Source organism: Cotesia glomerata, linkage group LG9, assembly GCF_020080835.1.
Source record: "Cotesia glomerata isolate CgM1 linkage group LG9, MPM_Cglom_v2.3, whole genome shotgun sequence".
NCBI classification, from domain to species: Eukaryota; Metazoa; Arthropoda; class Insecta; order Hymenoptera; family Braconidae; genus Cotesia; species Cotesia glomerata.
The window spans coordinates 16,963,670-16,984,681 of record NC_058166.1 but is presented as its reverse complement, the minus strand read 5'-3'; the positions used below and the strand labels follow the sequence as shown (position 1 = coordinate 16,984,681).

General features: G+C 27.3%; 1 protein-coding gene and 2 long non-coding RNA genes across 6 annotated transcripts in view; 2 read left to right on the top strand and 1 right to left on the bottom strand.

Moving 5' to 3' along the window:
* The first annotated feature begins 863 nt into the window (after positions 1-863).
* Positions 864-20,312, top strand: LOC123272303. The gene is made up of 3 exons (XR_006511053.1): positions 864-963; positions 8,035-8,040; positions 20,288-20,312. It is a non-coding gene; the product is annotated as an uncharacterized LOC123272303 (long non-coding RNA).
* Positions 2,195-21,012, bottom strand: part of LOC123272299 (neurogenic protein mastermind-like) — an 83,880-nt gene continuing 65,062 nt past the window's right edge. For all 4 annotated transcript variants that reach the window (XM_044739004.1, XM_044739005.1, XM_044739006.1 and 1 more), the window contains exons 3-7: positions 9,342-9,701; positions 6,855-7,032; positions 5,163-5,495; positions 4,711-4,965; positions 2,195-3,153 (exon numbers count right to left, since the gene is read on the bottom strand). In XM_044739004.1, the coding sequence (XP_044594939.1) occupies positions 2,906-3,153; positions 4,711-4,965; positions 5,163-5,495; positions 6,855-7,032; positions 9,342-9,701 (1,374 nt within the window). In that variant the 3' untranslated portion in view covers positions 2,195-2,905. The remainder of the gene's footprint in view (positions 3,154-4,710; positions 4,966-5,162; positions 5,496-6,854; positions 7,033-9,341; positions 9,702-21,012) is intronic.
* Positions 19,141-19,903, top strand: LOC123272302. Its single transcript, XR_006511052.1, has 3 exons — positions 19,141-19,281; positions 19,534-19,652; positions 19,734-19,903. It is a non-coding gene; the product is annotated as an uncharacterized LOC123272302 (long non-coding RNA).

The following is a 21,012-nucleotide window of genomic DNA, read 5'->3' as shown; positions in this document are numbered from 1 at the left end:
CAACTTATTTACTTAACAAAGACTACGTATCGTACACTATTAATTATTATTAATGTATTTATTTATTTATTTATAATTTAAATATTTTTGAGTTAACCTTTTTCGAAGCTGCATAAAGGAAGAATACAGTTTAGTTGGTTATGCCGAGAACGGAAGCTGCCCGTACGTCAATATAGTTATTATGCGTTTTGTATTTAGTTATACAACGCGATATCGCAATGAGAGCATCAATAAATATGCCTGGAATTGCTAAATGGGCTTTATCACCGTGACATATACATATATATATTTATATATCTATATTTATAATCAACTCTTTGCAAACCTTTCACATAGACTATGTATAAATGTACATAGAGGAGAGTAACGAAAAATAGGCTTTCTAAAAAGTATACTATTGATATTTTTTATTAATAAATATTACCCGATTTTTTATATTATGTCATCTCTTTTTTTTTTATTTTTATAATACAAAACATTCAATACTATAATAATATATAATACTTTTTCCTAAACTCGTGATAAAAAATTTAAATATACTGTTAAATTATCAAAAAAAATTTTGTTGATTTAATTTAGACATTTTTTTTATACGAGTTTTATTTATGAATTAAAGGTAATTTTTTACAAGTGGGGTCATCATTTTAATTTTAATTTTTTTTTTTTGAAAACTTTGATATATATTTTTTTTTTAAATACATTAAAAAATGAACACTTGAAAAAAAAAATTGATTACTACAATTTAAAAAAAAAATTTTATAAATTTTTTAGAAAATTCTGATATTCAAATTTTTAAAAAAAATTTTTCGGTCTTTTTAAGTACAGGAAATAACAAGATGACACTGGATATCATCTTAGATTATACTGAAAGAAAAAAAATTTTAGATAGTAGCTAGTATAATCCAGATTATAAAGAGTATAATCCAGATTATAATGATTATAATCCAGATAATAATGAGTATAGTCCAGATATCACGCAGTACAATCTGGATTTTTTTAGCTACAATTTGAAATTTTTTTTCATCTGAGATATCACTGAGTATAATCTGGGATAATATCCAGTGCCATCTTGTTCTTTCCGCGTATTTAAAAAAAAAAATAGAAATTTTATCCAAAAGCATGAGTAAAAATTTTTTCTAACTTTTGAAGGCAAAAAAGTATTCAAAATAATTTTTTGATATTACAGAATAAAAAAAAATTAAAAAATTGTTAATTTTTTATCTAAATATGACAAAAAATAATTTTGACCCCGCTTGTAAATAATTACCGAATTAAAATAAACTATTTAAGTTATAAAATTTATAAAATAATTTATAAATATAAATACATTTTTAGAAAGCCCGTTTTACATCACCGTCTGCTAAATACACTAACATCTTAAAAACATAGTACTATTTACAATTATAACTTTAATTAAACGGCACACCGAACCGTCACATGATTATTACATGTAGATCTGCATAATAAAAAGCTCGGCTATCTGAAATATATATATATATATATATATATATATATATATATATATATATATATATATATATATAATTAATAATAATATCTATTTAAATGTCAAAGAAGGATATTGATTTGTCTATTGATTTTTTATTAACTATTCGGAATTAACGTATAGATCCTTCAATTATTGACAGTAATTAATATTAAAAATCATTTTTTTTTAATTTAAATTTTTCTATTGGTTAATTGACAATTTAAATTAAAAATTTATTTATAGTCAGGTTATTTTTAGACTTGCCACTTTTTTAATATTACGCCATCATAATTAATTTATAATCTATATTATTAAGAGAATAAGAAAAATTTTGGTTCATTCGAAAATGCTTTATCTCTAGATACATAATTAAGAAATGACCTTGTATCTTGTGAAATATTGACATTTTTAAAGATATAAGCTCATCCCGATGTTATACTCATCGAGACCTTTCATTTGAGTACCCACATCAATTTTTCATATATTTTATATATTTATATATATGAATATATGAAAAATATATAAAAATGCATGTGGGTACTCAAATGAAAGCTCTTGATGAGTGTACCATCAGGATGAGCTTATATCTTTAAAAAAGTCAATAATTAAGAAACTACAGTGCAATTTAACAAAAGTCATTATTCAAAAAAGGAAAATTCTAATTTTTTTAATTCACAAGTCATGGCAGTCACGTAGTGACTGCAAGGTTGCTAATTCAAATAAAATTTATTTTATTTTTTAAATTAATTAAATTTTTATGAAAGTGAAATATTAAAAAAGTGGATACTGCCCAAGAATGCCCCTAATGTAATCATCACCAGTATTTTAATTAATATTGAACTTTTAAATAGATTAATAATATTAATAATAAAAATAATAATCCAATTTAACTTGATAATATTAATTCAACCTTGTCATACATATATAATATGTTTGTAATTGTAATGATTACAATAATTATTTCCGTACGATCCTATTCAAGGCTACTGGAGTGTAACCGAGGTAGGTAAAGTATCGAAAAATGAAAACTAAAAAAAATTAAATTGCATAAACAGAGTGCTCGTCGAAGGTACACTTGTGTCGTCGACAAGAGCACTCAGATGCCAGATAGAGAGTGAGAGACTGAGAGTGAGATTATTAAAGAGAGAGAAAGCAGCCAACAAATAGTGATCAAGTGTTGATCGGATTGCTTTTACTCTCTTCTTAGACTCTCTTAATATGTTAATTTCTATCAAACAATAATTATATTAATAATAATAATAATAAAAATAATAATAAGTAAATTGACTAAAATGTGATTGCCTAGTTGTATTATGTGGATATCAACAGCTGGATATTATTGATAACAAATCAATTATTAAACAGCTGTTCCACATAAATTGTAAATATATTTAACCTTGACTAGGTTAAATTTTTTTATAAAATATCAAGATTAAAGCCCGCCGTTGAGTCCAACGAATTAAGTAGTTCTTGAGCGCTAAAATTTGACGTATCACCAGTTGGAAGATTTTCCAAAAATTCCAGACTAAAGTCAGCAGCTGTCGCTACTGACGAATCATTCGTCGTTGAATTTTGCTGTTGGCTGAGCTGCTGCTGCTGCTGCTGCGGTAGTCTTACTCCCGGGCTTCCAGATCCGTATTGTTGATGAGGATGTAATGGCGATCCTGGTTATTTATTTAAAAATTGTTATTTTATTGTTATTTAATTAATTGCACTGTCAAAAATTTAGGGAGTGAATTTTTTGTTTTAATTCAAACTAAATTCTTGAAGATTTAAAAATATTTAGGCTGAATTCGAAAATGCTCTTGAGATACATAATTAAGAAATGACCTTGTATCTTGTAAACTATTGAAATTTTTATAGATATAAGCTCATCAGGACGTTACACTCATCGAGACCTTTCATTTGAGTACCCACATCAATTTTTCATATATTTTATATATTTATATATTATATATATGTATATATGAAAAATATATGAAAATACAAGTGGGTACTCAAATGAAAGCTTTTGATAAGTGTAATATCGGGATGAGCTAATATCTTTAAAAATGTCAATAATTAAGAAATGGCCTTATATCTTGTGAACTATTGACATTTTTAAATATATAAGCTCATCCCGATGTTACACTTATCGAGACCTTTCATTTGAGTACCCACATCAATTTTTCATATATTTAGTATATTTGTATATTATATATAAATGTATATATGAAAAATATATCAAAAATGCATGTGGGTACTCAAATGAAAGCTCTTGATGAGTGTAACATCGGGATTAGCTTATATCTTTAAAAATGTCGATAGTTAAGAAAGTACGGTGCAATTTAACAATTATCTTGTGAAATATTGACATTTTTAAAGATATAAGCTCATCACGATGTTACACTCATCAAGACCTTTAATTTGAGTCCTCACATCAATTTTTCATATATTTTATATATTTATATATATCACATATATGTATATATGAAAAATATATAAAAAATTGATGTGGGTACTCAAATGAAAGGTTTCGATGGATATAACATCAGAATGAGCTTATATCTTCAAATATGTCAACAATTAAGAAATGACCTTGTATCTTATCGCCAATTGACATTTTTATAGATGTAAGCTCACCCCGATATTACACTCATCAAGACCTTTCATTTGAATACCCACATCAATTTTTCATATATTTTATATATATTACAAATATGTATATATGAAAAATATATCAAAAATGCAAGTGGGTACTCAAATGAATGCCCTTGATGAATGTAACATCAGAATGAGCTTATATCTTTCAAAACATCAATATTTAAGAAAGTACAGTGCAATTTAACAAAAGTCATTATTTAATAAATTAAAATTTTATTTATTTATTGTTCACAAGTCACGGGGTTACATAGTGACTGCAAGGTTGCTAATTTTATTAAACTAAAAATAATAACATTAATAATTTATTATTCTTTATTTTTCACTTTAGAATTGATAAACAAGAATTCAGTTCAATATTCTAAAGTCAAATTTTTCTAAATAATAAATTATTTGAAGTATAAACTAGCAATTTGTTCAGATTAAGCTCAGTATATTCACTCCCAATTTTTTACAGTGTAAAAAAAAACATGATTATAAAATCATAAATGATGCACATTTGAATTTTTAATAACTGCGCTTGGACATTTTGTTATTGAAACGTTAAAACTCGGTAAAATGGTAATTAGATATATACTCACCAGTGTTGGTATTTGAAACCGAATTAACGGATGCTGATTGTGACATTTGCATCTGCATTGACATTTGACTATTTCCCTGCATTACCAGTGTCTGCTGTTGATGCTGTTGAGACAATAACTGTTGCATCTGTGAGTTATTGTTCATCGCACCACCACTCATCCCGGTACTTTGTGACCGTATCAGCTGCTGATGTTGCATTTGAGTGGCGTTCATTTGCATACCACCACCGGTACCAGCACTCATACCAAAACCACCTTTAATAAAATTTATCCATTATAAATTATAATAACCATCGATAATACTAATACATATATATTTTAATCTCATATTAAATCCAATATCATGATTCATAATTCATAATCTATAATTAATACCGCAAATATATCCCATGACAATTAATAATTAATTAAATTAAACTAAATGACTAGACAATTATAGATAGGATGATTACCTTGATGAGTTTGTTGACTAAATTGCGGACGCATCTGCGCTTGAAAGCCCTGTTGCTGCATGATAACATGTCGCCATTCTTGCTGTGTGCCACGGCCGCCGATATTATTACCTAGACCTTCTGGTGGACCGACACTAACATTCGGCGGTCGCTGGTTATTCGTCCTTGGGTATCCTAATCTCTGATGCATCTGATGCATGTTATTAATGGACATGCCACCGCCGATGTTGCTCATGTACATGTTACCGCCGGCGTGTAACGCTTGTTGCTGTTGCTGTTGTTGCTGCTGCTGTTGCTGCTGTTGTTGGGCTATTGGTGGCCTCATCATTGGTCCTAGTTATTTTTTTATTCATTATTTGATATATTGTTATTATTATTATTATTCTGCTTATTTACGGTAAAATCTGTGTAAATATATCTTCTTTGTAATAAAATATTGTACCGTTTGAAGACAATTAAAAAATTCCACTGTTGGGAAGTAATCTATATAGTTAAGAGAATAAGAAAGATTTTGTGAAGAAATGACCTTGTATCTAGTAAACTATCGACATTTTTAAAGATATAAGATCATCCCGACATTATACTCATCAAGACTTTTCATTTGAGTACCCACATCAATTTTTCATATATTTTATATATTTATGTATATTACATATATGTATATATGAAAAATATATCAAAAATGCGTGTGTATACTCAAATAAAAGCTCTTGATGAGTGTAACATCAAGAGGAGCTTATATCTTTAAAAAGGTCAATATTTGCGAAAGTACAGTGCAATTTAACAAATATCTTGTGAGATATTCAAATTTTTAAAGATATAAGCTCATCCCGATGTTGCACTCATGAAGACCTTTTATTTGCGTACCCACATCAATTTTTCATATATATATATATATATATATATATATATATATATATATATATATATATATTACATATATGTATATATATGAAAAATATATAAAAATGCATGTAGGTACTCAAATGAAAGGTCTTGATGAGTGTAACATCGGGATGAGCTTATATCTTCAAAAATGTCAATAATGAAGAAATTACCTTGTATCTTGTAAACTATTGACATTTTTAAAGATATAAGCTCATCCCGACATTACACTCATCGAGACCTTTCATTTGAGTACCCACATCAATTTTTCATATATTTTATATGTTTATATTTATATATATATATTACATATATGTATATATGAAAAATATATAAAAAATGTATGTGGGTACTTAAATGAAAGCTCTTGATAGAAGTAACATCGGGATGATCTTATATCCTTAAAAATGTCAATATTTAAGAAAGTACAATCAAATTTAACAAACGTCATTATTTAATGAAGCCAAATTTTATTTATTTATAGTTCACATAATGATTGTAAGGTTGGTAGTAGAATTTTACTTACTAATGTTAATTTTTTATTTTCTCGAAATTTTTAATAATTTTCATATTGTTTCAATAATTTAATTATTCTAAATAATAACTTAATTGTTCTAAAATTATAAAAAAATTTCTAATATCTGTCATCTTCAGCATTATAATTTTTTGACAGAAATTATTAATTTATATAATTAAAAAAACTTTTATCCAGCGAATTTTTTCATTTAAATATTTCATAATTTTTATGAACTATTCTTTGTACCGCTATTAAATTAAAAAAAAAAAGTAATTAATAAATAAATTTACCCGAAGGAGGCATAGGTTGCTGCGAAACTCTTCTTATTGAGCCTTGATTAGGGAACCTTGCTTGTTGACCCATGCCAATACCAGCATGCATCATTTGCGCTTGTGCTGCTTTGTACTCAGGCGGTGGTGGCCGTACGCCGCCCATTCCACCTGCCAAATGCTGCTGATGTTGCATTGCCTATTAACACAAAAATAAATCTTTGTAATTTATCACTTATTCTTATGTTTATTAATTATTACTATCACTGTTGTACTTATTGAATAGGATACAATGCCCGCTCGATAGTGTCTGGTATTAAACAAATATTTATGGAAGAATATAATGTAGTAAGAAAGTGTTACATCGATAGGGTATCGTTAACTGCCGGATGCTTACGCACCTACCAATAAAATCCAAACGTTAACACGTAGTAATGTTAACATTAATACTAATACTAATAGTAATAATAATACTGATAATAATAATAAAACAAATAAAAAAATTTCCATTCATTGTCCGCAACCACTTGCCTCTTCGGGCATGAATCCGTGCTCTTTCTCAAGTCAGTGTGTATACATGTGTCTCTTTTTAGTAAGTTCAATTGAACAAAAGTTGCCAAGACTTAACAACACAGGAAAAGAAAGAGAATACGACAGAAAATGTATATACCTGTTGCGCACACACTTTTCACTTCAATAATGTTTATATTCAATAATTATTATTATTATTATTATTATTATTATTATTATTATTATTATTATTATTATTATTATTATTATTATTATTATTATTATTATTATTATTATTATTATTATTATTATTAAAAGATAGATAGTTATTATTATTATTCTAAGCCGAATACTCCTGATCCAAATTCTTGAAGAATGACTAATTTTTTATTATTACTTCTTCACCATAATATTTTATCGGTATGAGGTCTCATACCATCAGAGAAAATTTAGGTGATATTCACAATTAAAATTCGTTTATCGATAATTATTGTTAGAGAAAGATGTAATTTTAACTCAGTGTAACTTTTTCAGTAACTGAAAAAATAATTCAGACAGCCCAGACCAGGACTCGAACCTGGATCTTTTGGTTACGCGCCAAATGCTCTACCAGTTAAGCTATCTGAAACACTGTCCGTAACTACCTTCCAGTTACCTATTAAAAGATAGGTAAGATTCCAGTAACCAAAAGATCCAGGTTCGAGTGGGTACTCAAATGAAAGCTCTTGATGAGTGTAATATCAAGATGAGTTTATATCTTTAAAAATGTGAATAATAAAGCAATGACGTTGTATTTTGTTCACTGATGACATTTTTAAAGATATAAGCTCATCCTGATGTTGCACTCATCGAAACCTTTAATTTGAGTACCAACAAAAATTTTTCATATATTTTATATATTTATATATATATGTAAATATGAAAAATATATCAAAAATGCAAGTGGGTACTCGAATGAAAGCTCTTGAAGAGTGTAATATCAGAATGAGCTTATATCTTCAAAAATGTCAATAATTAAAAAAATTACCTTGTATCTTGTAAACTATTGACATTTTTAAAGATATAAGCTCATCCCAATGTTACACTGATCGAGACCTTTCATTTGAGTACCCACATCAATTTCTCATATACTTTATGTATTTATATATATATATATATATATATATATATATATATATATATATATATAAATATGAAAAATATATCAAAAATGCAAGTGGGTACTCAAATGAAAGCTCTCGATGAGTGTAACATCAGGATGATCTTATATCTTCAAATATGTCGATAATTAAGAAAGTACAGAGCAATTTAAAAATTATCTTGAAAAATATTGACATTTTCAAAGATATAAAGTCACCCGACATTACACTCATCAAGACCTTTCATTTAAGTACCCACATCAATTTTTCATATATTTATATATATTATATATATGTATAGATGAAAAATATATGAAAAATGCATTTGGGTACTCAAATGAAAGCTCTTGATGAGTGCAACATCAGGATGAGCTTATATCTTTAAAACAGTCAATATTTAAGAAATTACAGTCCAATTTAACAAAAGTAATTATTTAATACACCAAAATTTTAATTTTTTATAATTTACAAGTCACGGAAGTCACATAGTGACTGCAAGATTGCTAGTAATGATAGTAATAAAACAAAAAATAATTAGATAAGTTCCTATACTTATCACCAAAGACCTGTGATTCCCGTATTTGTCTGCTGGTCGAACTACTATAACTTTTTATTTTCTGTTTCAACCATCGCTGGGTTATATATTTCTGTTTTCTACGTATTCTTTTTATTTTTATATTTTTGTCTATATATCTTTTAATACTGTATTCAAAAGAAAAACTTATTTTCTTCAGTTAACTATTTAAATGTTTACCTTTCTAGTCACAACGGAGCCAAAAAGTGTATCTTATAAATCACTTAAATAAATAATAATAATAATACGCATCACCAAAAACAAAATTTAATGAAAAATACAAACCTGTTGAGCACGCATCATCTGCTGCTGTTGTTGTTGCTGCTGCTGAACAAGCTTAGCATGTTGATGGGGATCAACTTGGTTATTGGGTACTTGTTGTGAATGATTTCTAGGTGCTGGAGCACCGGGTCCCGGTTGTCCCGGAACACCACCGGCAGCAGCAGCGGCCGCAGCAGCAGCTCGTTGCCTCAGGCTTTGCTGAGTGAAATTGATTGTCTGGGACTGGGATACCGAGCAGTATGTGTCTTGTTGTCCCGCGGATGTTTGATTTTGGGTTTGGTTGAAGTACATGCCCTGTTGAGCTGCCACCGACACGCCGGGCTTCAAGTCACTAGTTAATTGCATATGTTGCCCTGCCGACACCTGAAAGTAAGTAAACAACTAATTAATAACTTTATTTTTAGGATAATTAATGTATTTACAGTAAAATTTTATCGACCGAAAAAATTACAAATAAATTATTAATCATTAATTCGGTATCTCGAGTACTCCCAGTGAGTCACCGACAGTTTCAAGGCTTCAACTAAAAATAACTCCAATGTTCTTGAGTCAATAAGTGAGTTTAAATTTTAGTTACTTAAACACTTGATTTTAAATCTTTTTTTTTGTCTAATAATATTTGTATTTATTTAGGAGATCTGTGATTATAATTACAATTATAATTATAGTAAATAATTACAATAAAAATTGTCATTTGAATTGCAATGAAGAATGAGGTTATATTAAGAAGACTATATGATGGAGTTATGACACTGAAATTGACAGACATTAGAAATTTTTTTATAATTTTATGGCAATTAAATTATTTTTAAATTGATTTTTGATTGATTTTTTATAAGAACTTAAAAAATTGAAAGCTGTCAGTTAACTTCAGCATTATGAAAAAAAATGTACTGAAATTATATAGCAGACATCTAACAATTTTTCAACTTTAAATAAATTATTAGAAAAAAATTTTTTGAATGATATTGAAATTAACTGACAACTATCAATTTAGTGAACTATAGACGAATAAAATTTTGCTTAGTAAAATAATGGCTTTTGTTAAATTGCATTGTACTTTTATAAATTTTGACGTTTTTAAAGATATAAGCTCATCCTGATATTACACTCATCAAGAGCTTTCATTTGAGTAACCACATGGCAATTTTTATATATTTCATATATATGGTATTTGTAAAATATATAAATATATAAATACATAAGATATATGAAAAATTGATGTGGGTACTCAAATGAAAGGTCTTGATAAGTGTAACATCGGGATGAGCTTATATTTTTAAAAATGTCAATAGTTCACAAGATACAAGCTTATTTGTTAATTATTGACATTTTTAAAGATACAAGCTCATTCCGATGTTACACTCATCGAGACCTTTCATTTGAGTACCTACATGCATTTTTGATATATTTTTCATATATACATATATATAATATATATAAATATATGAAAAATTGATGTGGGTACTCAAATGAAAGGTCTCGATGAGTGTAACTCCAGGATGAGCTTATATCGTAGACAATATCATCAGTAGACAAAATACGACGTCATCCCTTAATTATTGATATTTTTTAAGATATAAGCTCATCTCGATGTTACACTCATCAAGAGCTTTCATTTGAGTACCCACCTGCATTTTTGATATATTTTTCATATATACATATATATAATATATACAAATATATGAAAAATCATGTGGGTACTCAAATGAAAGGTCTCGATGAGTGTAACATCGGGATGAGCTTATATCTTCAAAAATGTCAATAGTTCACCAGATACAAGGTCATTTCTTAATTACGTGTCTCGATATAGGGCATTTTTAAATTCAACCTAAATACTTATCATAATAGATTAACTCTCGGTGAGAATGACATAAAACCTTGAAAAGGCACAAATTCAAATCAAGACTTTTGCAATGACATTAAATTTCATTCAAAAAACCATATGACTATCCTGGACACAAAATTTTTCTTATTCTCTTAATAATATAAATTACAAATAATTACAAGAAAAATATTTCCACTAATAATTTCTTTAACTTTTCAAATGTAGAATTTTTTTTCATGATAGTTTAATTGCTGTAAAATTATAAAAAAATTTTTAATGTCTTTCTATTTCATTGTTATAAAAATTTGCACATTTTTCTTTTTATTTCTACACGTCAATTTTTATTGCCATAATTTAAGTTACAAAAATTATTAAAATTAAACAAATATCTGCTATAAGTATAAATTTTCATATTTTTTTTAAAATAATTTATTTCCAATAAAAATAAAAAAATTGACAGTTATCAATATCATGATGGAGTAACATATAATATAGCAAGATGAAACGTTAATAGTCTTTAAATAAATCTATATTACACATGGGATCTACGGACGCTGACCTCAACGTAAGTAAGCCCTCTTTACTCAGTGTATTTGTACCTACACTTCATTTAACACCCGAAGAACATAACAAGTGTATAAAGATTTAGCTAAGATCAAAATCATGTCCGACAAGTTATTAGAAGGATAAATTTTGACGCTGATGCTTTGGCCGAATTTCCTTTCTTCTTTTTTTACTAATAAAATATATTTTTTTTTAGGTTAACTGGAGCCGTTGCAAAATCAGTCTCGTAAAACGAAATGTGTGTAATTCGTAATGCAGTCTTATGGTGGCATGTATTGGATATGTATATTGCATTGAATATTGAGTGAATAGTGAGTATTGAGGGGCTCGGGGTGGTTAAGTGTGTGTTGGAGAAGGCAAAGAGTGGCTGCTGGCTGTGGCTGCCCGATATCGATTTCCGATAGCGGGCATTTAGTGCTCTGTATATTCTGTCTGCTTCCATACGTGTCTGATACGCGAATGTATACATGTACTATCCGTGATCAACGGTAGGGCATTTGAAATTGCATCCCAGCGCCATGTACAAGGTGTTGCAACCACCCGAAGTGATTGCTTTTTTGAGTTTTTAGATGAGAGCATGCTAAATTTTTATTACGCCGGCTATTCTGGATGCTTTTTACAGAATTTTTATCAATAATATGAAATATTAACTTCAAAAAAAAGATTTATTAATTAAAACTTGTCTACTTTTACAGAATTGATCCGTTAATTGCCGCAAAATCAAGTTTATCTCCAATTTATTGAAGAAATAACGCCAAAAACACGATTAGTAGCTCTTAAGTCTAAGGTTATCAAGATGGCGGCATGGACGCGTCAAAATGGCGCTCGCGCATGCGCAGATCAAGTTATATACTTCTTAAGAATAATTCCAACAAAACAATTGTTATTAAACATGAATAAATAATACTCCAGATATATTTTTTATTTTTTACTGATTTCTTCATAAAAACTACGTAAGCAAATTCGATCATTTTTTTTTAAATTCAAAGCGTTAAATTTTATTTAAAAAAATTTTTTTCTTCAGATAAATAATACCAGAAGTCTCTAAGACTCTTGACTAGTAACTAAAACCCGTAAGTAAATATCTAGTAACCTGTTAATTAATGTGAATTACAACGCGCAAGAATAATTAAAAATAGTTAAGTTAATAGTTACGTCGAATTCTAAAGAATTTACAGATTTTTTATACAGATAATTAAAATTTGTCAATTTTTACAGAATTGGCTCGTTTATTGACACAAAATCAAGTTTATCTCTAATTTATTGAAGAAATAACGCTAAAAACACGATTGGAAACTTTTAAGTCTAAGGTTATCAAGATGGCGGCATTAACAAGTCAAAATGGCGCTCGCGTATGCGCATATGAAGTTATATACTTCTTTGTGACAATTCTAATTGAAAAATTGTTACTAAATATGAATAATTAATATTTCAAAAATATTTTTGATTTCTTCATCAAAACTACGAAAGTAAGTTCAATATTTTTCCTTCAAAAATTAAAAATAGCGTCAAGTTTTATCAAAAAAAAATTTTTTTTTCAGATAAATAATATACCAGCAGTCTCTAACACTCTTGACTAGTAATTAAAACCCGTAAGTAAACATATAATAATCTGTTAATTTATATGAATTACAACGCAGAAGAATAGTTTGAATGTAAAGTTAATCGTCATTTCGGATATTCTAACGAATTTACAGATTTTTTATGAAGAATATAAAATAGTAACAAAAGAGAAGATTATATAATTAAAATTTGTCAATTTTTACAATAGAGATTCGTTTATTGCCGCAAAATCAAGTTTATCTACAATTTACAGAAGAAATAACGTCAAAAACACGATTAGAAATTGTCAAGTCTAAGGTTATCAAGATGGCGGCATGGATGCGTCAAAATGGCGCTCGCACATGCGCAGATGAACTTATATACTTCTTTATGACAATTCTAACTGAAAAATTGTAACTAAATATGAATAATTAATACTCCAGATATATTTTTCTTCAAAAATAAAAAAAAGTCAAGTTTTACTAAATAAAAATTTTTTTTTTAGATATATAATACTAGAAGTCTCTAAAACTTTAGACCAGCAATTAAAACCCGTAAATAAATAACTAATTACCAGTTAATTAATATAAATAACAACGCGGAAGAATAATTAAAAAAAATCCAAGTTATTGGCTAGTGTTTTCTGGTCTACTTGGGATCTGTTACTCGGTCAAGAGTATTTGTCCAAGGGAACAAAAATGTTGGCAATAAGCATGAGTTTCGAGTTCAGACTACATACAAATATAATAACCAAAAGCAAGAGTGGGGTAAGTATACCCATCTATACATATATAAAATAAACCCAAGAATTTTATCCGTACAGCAGTAATGTCAGAGTGGTATCTGGATTCTCGGATCGTTGAGGAGAGGAATAAGTCGACACCGCCCAGGCCGCACCTCTCTCTGTACTCTCCAGCAGCTAGTATATAGCATATAGTATATAGCAAGCAGCCTCTCTAGAAGAGCCGCAGCGATTATGAATGCCGGATCATCGACCCGAGGCTCTTGCTCCCTGCACACCAGAACCGTGTACAAACTTGCCCTAGTTTCAGAAGATTCTTCGTCTATCCGTCACTATTTTTCCTCCGGTCCAGATTGATTCCTCAGGTAAGACAATGTTTCCTGACCCATTGATGACCGCACAGGAAGAAAAATTTCTTGACTGGAGAACAAAATTCTTGGCTCAAGAAAATTTGTCGGGTGTCTGAAGGAAGACCGAAGTTGTGTTGGCCGAAGTAAAAATTTTTCGAAAAATTATATTCTTGGTGGAAGTCATTTTTTCTTAATTCAAATTATCATAAATATTTGATACAATAAATTTTTATATTTGATCAAGATTTTTAGATACTTTAGGGAAGCAGCGCCACCTACTTCAGCTGAGAAAAAAATTTTCTCACCTTGAGAAAATTTTTCTCGAGAATATTTGATACCCATTTTATATTATTTTAGCGTGCAATTATACATATTGAATGAAAAAAAATGATGAAATATTATTTGATCTTCCCATTTGACATGTTAATCAATAAAAATATTAATGAAAATTTACTTCTATATTTGTATTTAATTTTTTGGAGCAAGAGAGAAATTTTTTCAAGACAAGAAAATTTACTTCTATCAAGAACTAAATTTTTTTGGAGCAAGAGGCTGAATTTTCTCAAAACAACAAGATTTTTTGGACTTAAAGAAATTTTCTTGGATCAAGATACACTGATAGAAGGATTTAGTTCTATTTAATAAGATTTAGTAACGGGTACTAAATGATTTAGTAACAATCCTTTCATTACCAAATATTTAGTAATAGGTACCAAATCATTCATTAAAGCCCATTTAGTTCCACCAAATAAATATTTAGTAGTATTTAACAAATGATTTATTGGTACTCAATAAATCGTTTATTGGTATCAAAGAAATTAATTTTTTAACTAATTTTGGCGTGTAACCTAACTTTTTAACTTAAAATAAATCAAAATAATTTTAAGTAAAAATATAAGGTATTATAAAGAAAAGAATCTCATTAAATTATATTTTTTTGTTTGAGACATTTATAAATTTTAAATTTAAACAAGTTTTTAACATATCAATAATAGACTAATTGAAAAATGTAAACTAAACTCCACTGAGAAAAGACATAAACAGAAGACATTTATTGGGAGTATGTGTGTTTTTAAAGGTTTAATAAATCTCCCAATATCGAAGCGAATAAAATAATCTGAGTCAGTTAATAGGTTATGTATCACATAAACATTGGAATTGAAGTATAGTCATCTACCGACAATACTTACCAAAGAAATATTTACTACCTGTTACTAAATATTATTTGGTGGAAATAAATATTTATTTCCAAGTAATAAGGCTTTGTTCGTATAAAGAAATCATTTATTAAACTGTAACAAATAATATTGATGGGTACAAAATTCTTGTTTCTCCCAAATAAATGAATAAAAATTTTGTTACTAAATCAGTTTAGTACTCCGTACTAAATCCTTCTATCAGTGCAATTACTGTGTTTTAAAATTGGGCAGCCGATTATACTCTAATGTGTAGAATTTCACATTCTCATGTGTTGATTTAATACACTAGAATTTGGAATTAACATTAGTTTGTATAAAAACAGTCACACAGAAAAAAAATTAACTTGAATCAAGACGAAAAATTTTTGAATTAAGTAAAATTTTCCTAAATCAAGAATTTTTCTACTCAAACCAAGAATATTGAGCTCTTCAAAAAAATATACTTGATTCAAGAACATTTTTTTTTCTGTGCAGTAACACAAATATTTGTGTCAAATTTGACGAAAATTTTTATAGTAATTTATAATTTAATGACTCTTGAGATCAAGATCAAGATTAAGATAAAAAATCAGCGGATCCAAATCTGGTATCAGTTACAAATAAGAGAAAAAGTGATATGATCCGGGAAAAATAGATTGAGTCTGGAATACAGCGCAACTCCAGAGAGACCGGATCCAATTAGTAAAAGCACACCCCATAGTAAGCGAGCTGTGCTCCCGATCGATCGTCTAAACATCCCGTCCGAGGTCACTCTATATATATAGATATACTATATATATATATATATACACATATATATATATATATATATATATATATATATATATATATATATATATATATATATATATATACATATATATAGATATACTATATATATATATATATATACACATATATGTACGTGCTTACTTGTCTAACTATGTGCAGAGGAATTAAAAATTAAAACCTGAATATTCTGGACCGTAAGTAGCTACCGAGCTTAGGGGTTTAACACTTGATATAGCTTCCTAAGTTATGTTTAACTATCATTTGCTGGTAGTGGTGTCGTATAAGGACACTCATGTATTACAAATTGTAAATTTATCTGTATAAATATAGGAGTATATAGCTAACTCTAACTAGTATGTGTTGGATCCATGTAATGGCCAGTGCAGAATGTCTAAATGTGTGATAGTTAATGGATGTCTGTGTTGGATCTAATGTAAGTTAATATAAGTTGAGACTGACGGATAATTCGAGGAAGGTTGATGCTGATATGTATAAACTTAACTAGATTAACATATGGACTTACGTCACACTTAACGGGAAAATTGTACCATCAAAAATATATATATATATATATATATATATATATATGTTTATATCTACATCCGTTACCACGCCTTATAAATAATTTTACATTGTGTTATAACTCTGTAACAATAATATTATTTGGATGGCTGGATATGTGTGGTGTGCGGTGTGTATGGATACTATACGCCGTGACACAAGATATTTGTGAGCACAACTTTCACCCTTTGTGTAATGAAAAGAAGACTTGGAGAGGGAAGTATTATTTTGAATTTAGGCTTTTTGGTGTTGGTTTTTTAATGGGGATTTTTGGAGATTTGGAGGTTGAATTTAGTAAGTTTTTATTAATATTATTAATTTAATTAGAGATTTAATATTAATTTTTTCTACACGGAAAAAAATAAACTGTAATATTCACTCGGATTCTGGTTAATTTTTATAGTTTCAAACAGTAAAGCGAACATCGGGGTGGCAAAAATATAAATATTACAGAACTTAATGTAGAAAGTATAAAAGCCACAATTTATAATTTAATATCCAAAATAAGTGATTAGTAGCTGTCACTATAGTAAATAACGACTCTTTCATCTCTTTAACATTTCAAACAGTAAAAAATAATACTTTTAAAATATACATTTTATCAGTCCAAGCAAGTCAATAATTACAGTTTGATTTTTAGCGTTGCGTTTAAAATTTACCACTTTACTTTGTAAATATTGACGTTGCTTGTATTAGAAATTTACTAACTTTATTTTATACTTTTTTCATATCATAAGATCATTTTTTAGGTACGAAATGATAATTATCAAAGTCTGAATTCTTAATTATTATACTTTAACATTTTAGACATTTACATAGCGAATATTACTGTTTGAAATAGTATTTTCTTCCATGTAAAGAGTAAACTGTAACGTTTAAATTGTAAATATTATAATGTGAATAGTAAAATTACGATTTTACTGTTTGAAATGGTAATTTTTAGCAGTTGATCATTATACTTATTATAAATCGACTGTTATTTATTACAGTTTACTTTTTTCCCTGTAGGCATCGCCAAATAAATTTATTAGATTTATTTTTATTTAATTTTCGAGCCAAAAATTTCAGAATTTAAAATTTATAATTTATATATTATAATTTAGAAATATATTAATTGTTGTATAATACCGATTGGCGTTCAAATTAATAAATAAATAAATATTATTATTTTTTTATTATTGTTATTATTAAAAAAAGAAAATTTTTGAATTAAATATTAAATAATTGATTGTTATTCCCAAAAATGGCCATAACTTCTAAAATATTGATTTTTGAGAAAAATTATAAGACCAAAATTGTAGCTTAGAAAATTTTCTATCAAAAATGTTTTTATACTATGCGGCTATTTTCAATATTTTAGAAGATATAGATACTTAAATAGTTCTTACAGAGTGAAAAATGAAAAAGTTTGGAAAATCCAAAAGTGCACGCCTCATAATCTCATTTTCCATAATAAAATTGATAAAAATAACATACGAAAAATACTTTTAAATCTTTCGCGCCATTTTCCACCCAAAAAAGAAAAGTACTCCGCATGTATTGTAAACGAACTTTATTCACATAAATATAGATATATAAACAGTTGGTGGATTTTTAGTTTATTGCTAATTATAAATAAACTACATTAAATAAGACCGTGATCTTCGAAAGAACTTAGTTTTAAATCATACTGAAGCGTATAAAAAATAAATGGACTTGATCAATTAAGTTTTTTGGCAGTTATCGTGACCACGCCAGTTTTCATACATACATTTGACAGCCGGACGTCCACGGAATAATTTTTTTAAACATTTTTTTTATTTATTTAAAAAGCAAAATTTCTTTTAAAAATGTCATAATTGTTGAAACTAGTGTTTTTCCATTACATTTATATGTAAATATTGTTCTAAGAGTAAGATAGAAAATAAATAGAGACAATTTTAGTTCAAGAAATCGCTTGATTTTTGTAAGGCGAGTGTAGAGCACAACCTCATCCGCTTCGCTTATGAGGTGTGCAATAATTAAAAATTTTAGGAATAAAATATGATGATTTAATAAATTATATATTAAATTAATAAATATTTTTTAATTATTAAAAAATTAAAAATTTTTCCTTAAAAAATATTTGTTTATAGTTAAAAAATTGATAAATATTGTCTAAATAAATAAATTTATTTATTAATATTAAATAAAATTTTCTATAATTTTGTTAGAAATTAATTTAAAAATTTTTGTTTTAGGTGAAAATAAATTTTTTTAGTTAAAAAAAAAATTTTTGCGTAAGTAAATTAACCACGGAATTTTAAAGCGCAATCAAAGGAATTCGAGGATGAATTAAATAAAAAGTTGAAATAGAATCACCGAATGAATCGTCAATTATTTTTCAACTTCAATAGGAATTCCTCGGGTATTTATACACACATTACAATGTGAATTAAAATGAAACAAATTTTAAAATAAAAATGATGGTTAGAGATTAAACGATTTAAAATTAAAGACTGGTGGCGAATAAAATAAAATAAAAAACAAAATCGTGAATTTATTTCCACGTCTGTTTAATTTGAATCAGCGCTCCGAATTTAAGCCGCTCAAAGGGCATGATGATATCATATACATAGCGCAGTGTAGTGTACTGTAGTACAATCCAATTAATTTACAGGCTAACCGATATCAAATAAAGTGCATTAAACTATATCATGGCATTTATCTTCAGTATAAATCATTTAATTGACACTTGTTGAAAAATAAGTACATAACAATCTAATATAATTATCAAAAGTAAGTAAGTGTTTTTTTTTAATTTTTTTTTTTAATTTCGGATTAGTATTTGTATTAATTACACGTTTTATTTTATTTCAGATTATTTCCTTTTCGCTATCGTGTTACATTGTATGTACACCATTTCCGGTAACCTGAAAAGAATTTATCTTATCGTTCCACCGAGTCATAGACTGAGAATGAGTTTATTTGATTTTTTTAATTATTTCTGAAAATAGACGGTAAGAATATTTTTTTTTCAACAAAAATTAGCAGACATTAAAATATATTTTTTTTAATTTGTTAAAAAATTAATTTTAATTTTAAAAAATTGATTTTGAACGATAATAGCATTTAATAAAATTATATGAAATATTATACACTGTGAGGAACTTTTAACGCTAATCTATATTATTAAGAGAATAAGAAAAATTTTGTATTTTTACATAATTAAGAAATGACTTATATCTTGTGAAATATTGACATTTTTAAAGATATAAGCTCATCTCGATGTTACACTCATCGAGACCTTTCATTTGAGTACCCACATCAATTTTTCATATATTTTATATATTTATATATATGTATATATGAAAAATATATCAAAAATGTATGTGGGTACTCAAATGAAAGCTTTTGATGAGTGTTACATCGAGATGAGCTTATATCTTTAAAAATATCGATAATTAAGAAAGTACAGTCTAACTTAACAAATATCTTGTGAAATATTGACATTTTTAAAGATATAAGCTCACTCCGACATTACACTCATCGAGACCTTTTATTAGAGTACCCACATCAATTTTTCATATATTTATAAATTTTATATATATATATATATATATATATATATATATATATATATATATATATATATATATATATATATATATATATCAAAAATGCATGTGGGTACTCAAATGAAAGCTCTTGATGAGTGAAACATCGGGATGAGCTTATATTTAAAAAAAACATCAATATTTAAAAGAGTACAGTGCAATTTAACAATTATCTTGTGAAATATTGACATTTTTAAAGATATAAGCTCACCCTGACATTATACTCATCAAGACCTTTCATTTGGGTACCCACATCAATTTTTCATAAATTTTATATATTTATATATATGTATATATGAAAAATATATCAAAAATGCATGTGGGTACTCAAATGAAAGCTCTTGATGAATGTAACATCTGGATGGGTTTGTATCTTGAAAAACGACAATATTTAAGAAAGTACAGTGCAATTGAACATAAGTAATTATTTAATAAAGCAAAATTTTATTTATTTACAATTCATAAGTCACGGCAGACACATAGTGACTGCAAGATTGCTAGTATTGTATAAAATTTAAAAAAATACATTAATTTAGTTTAAT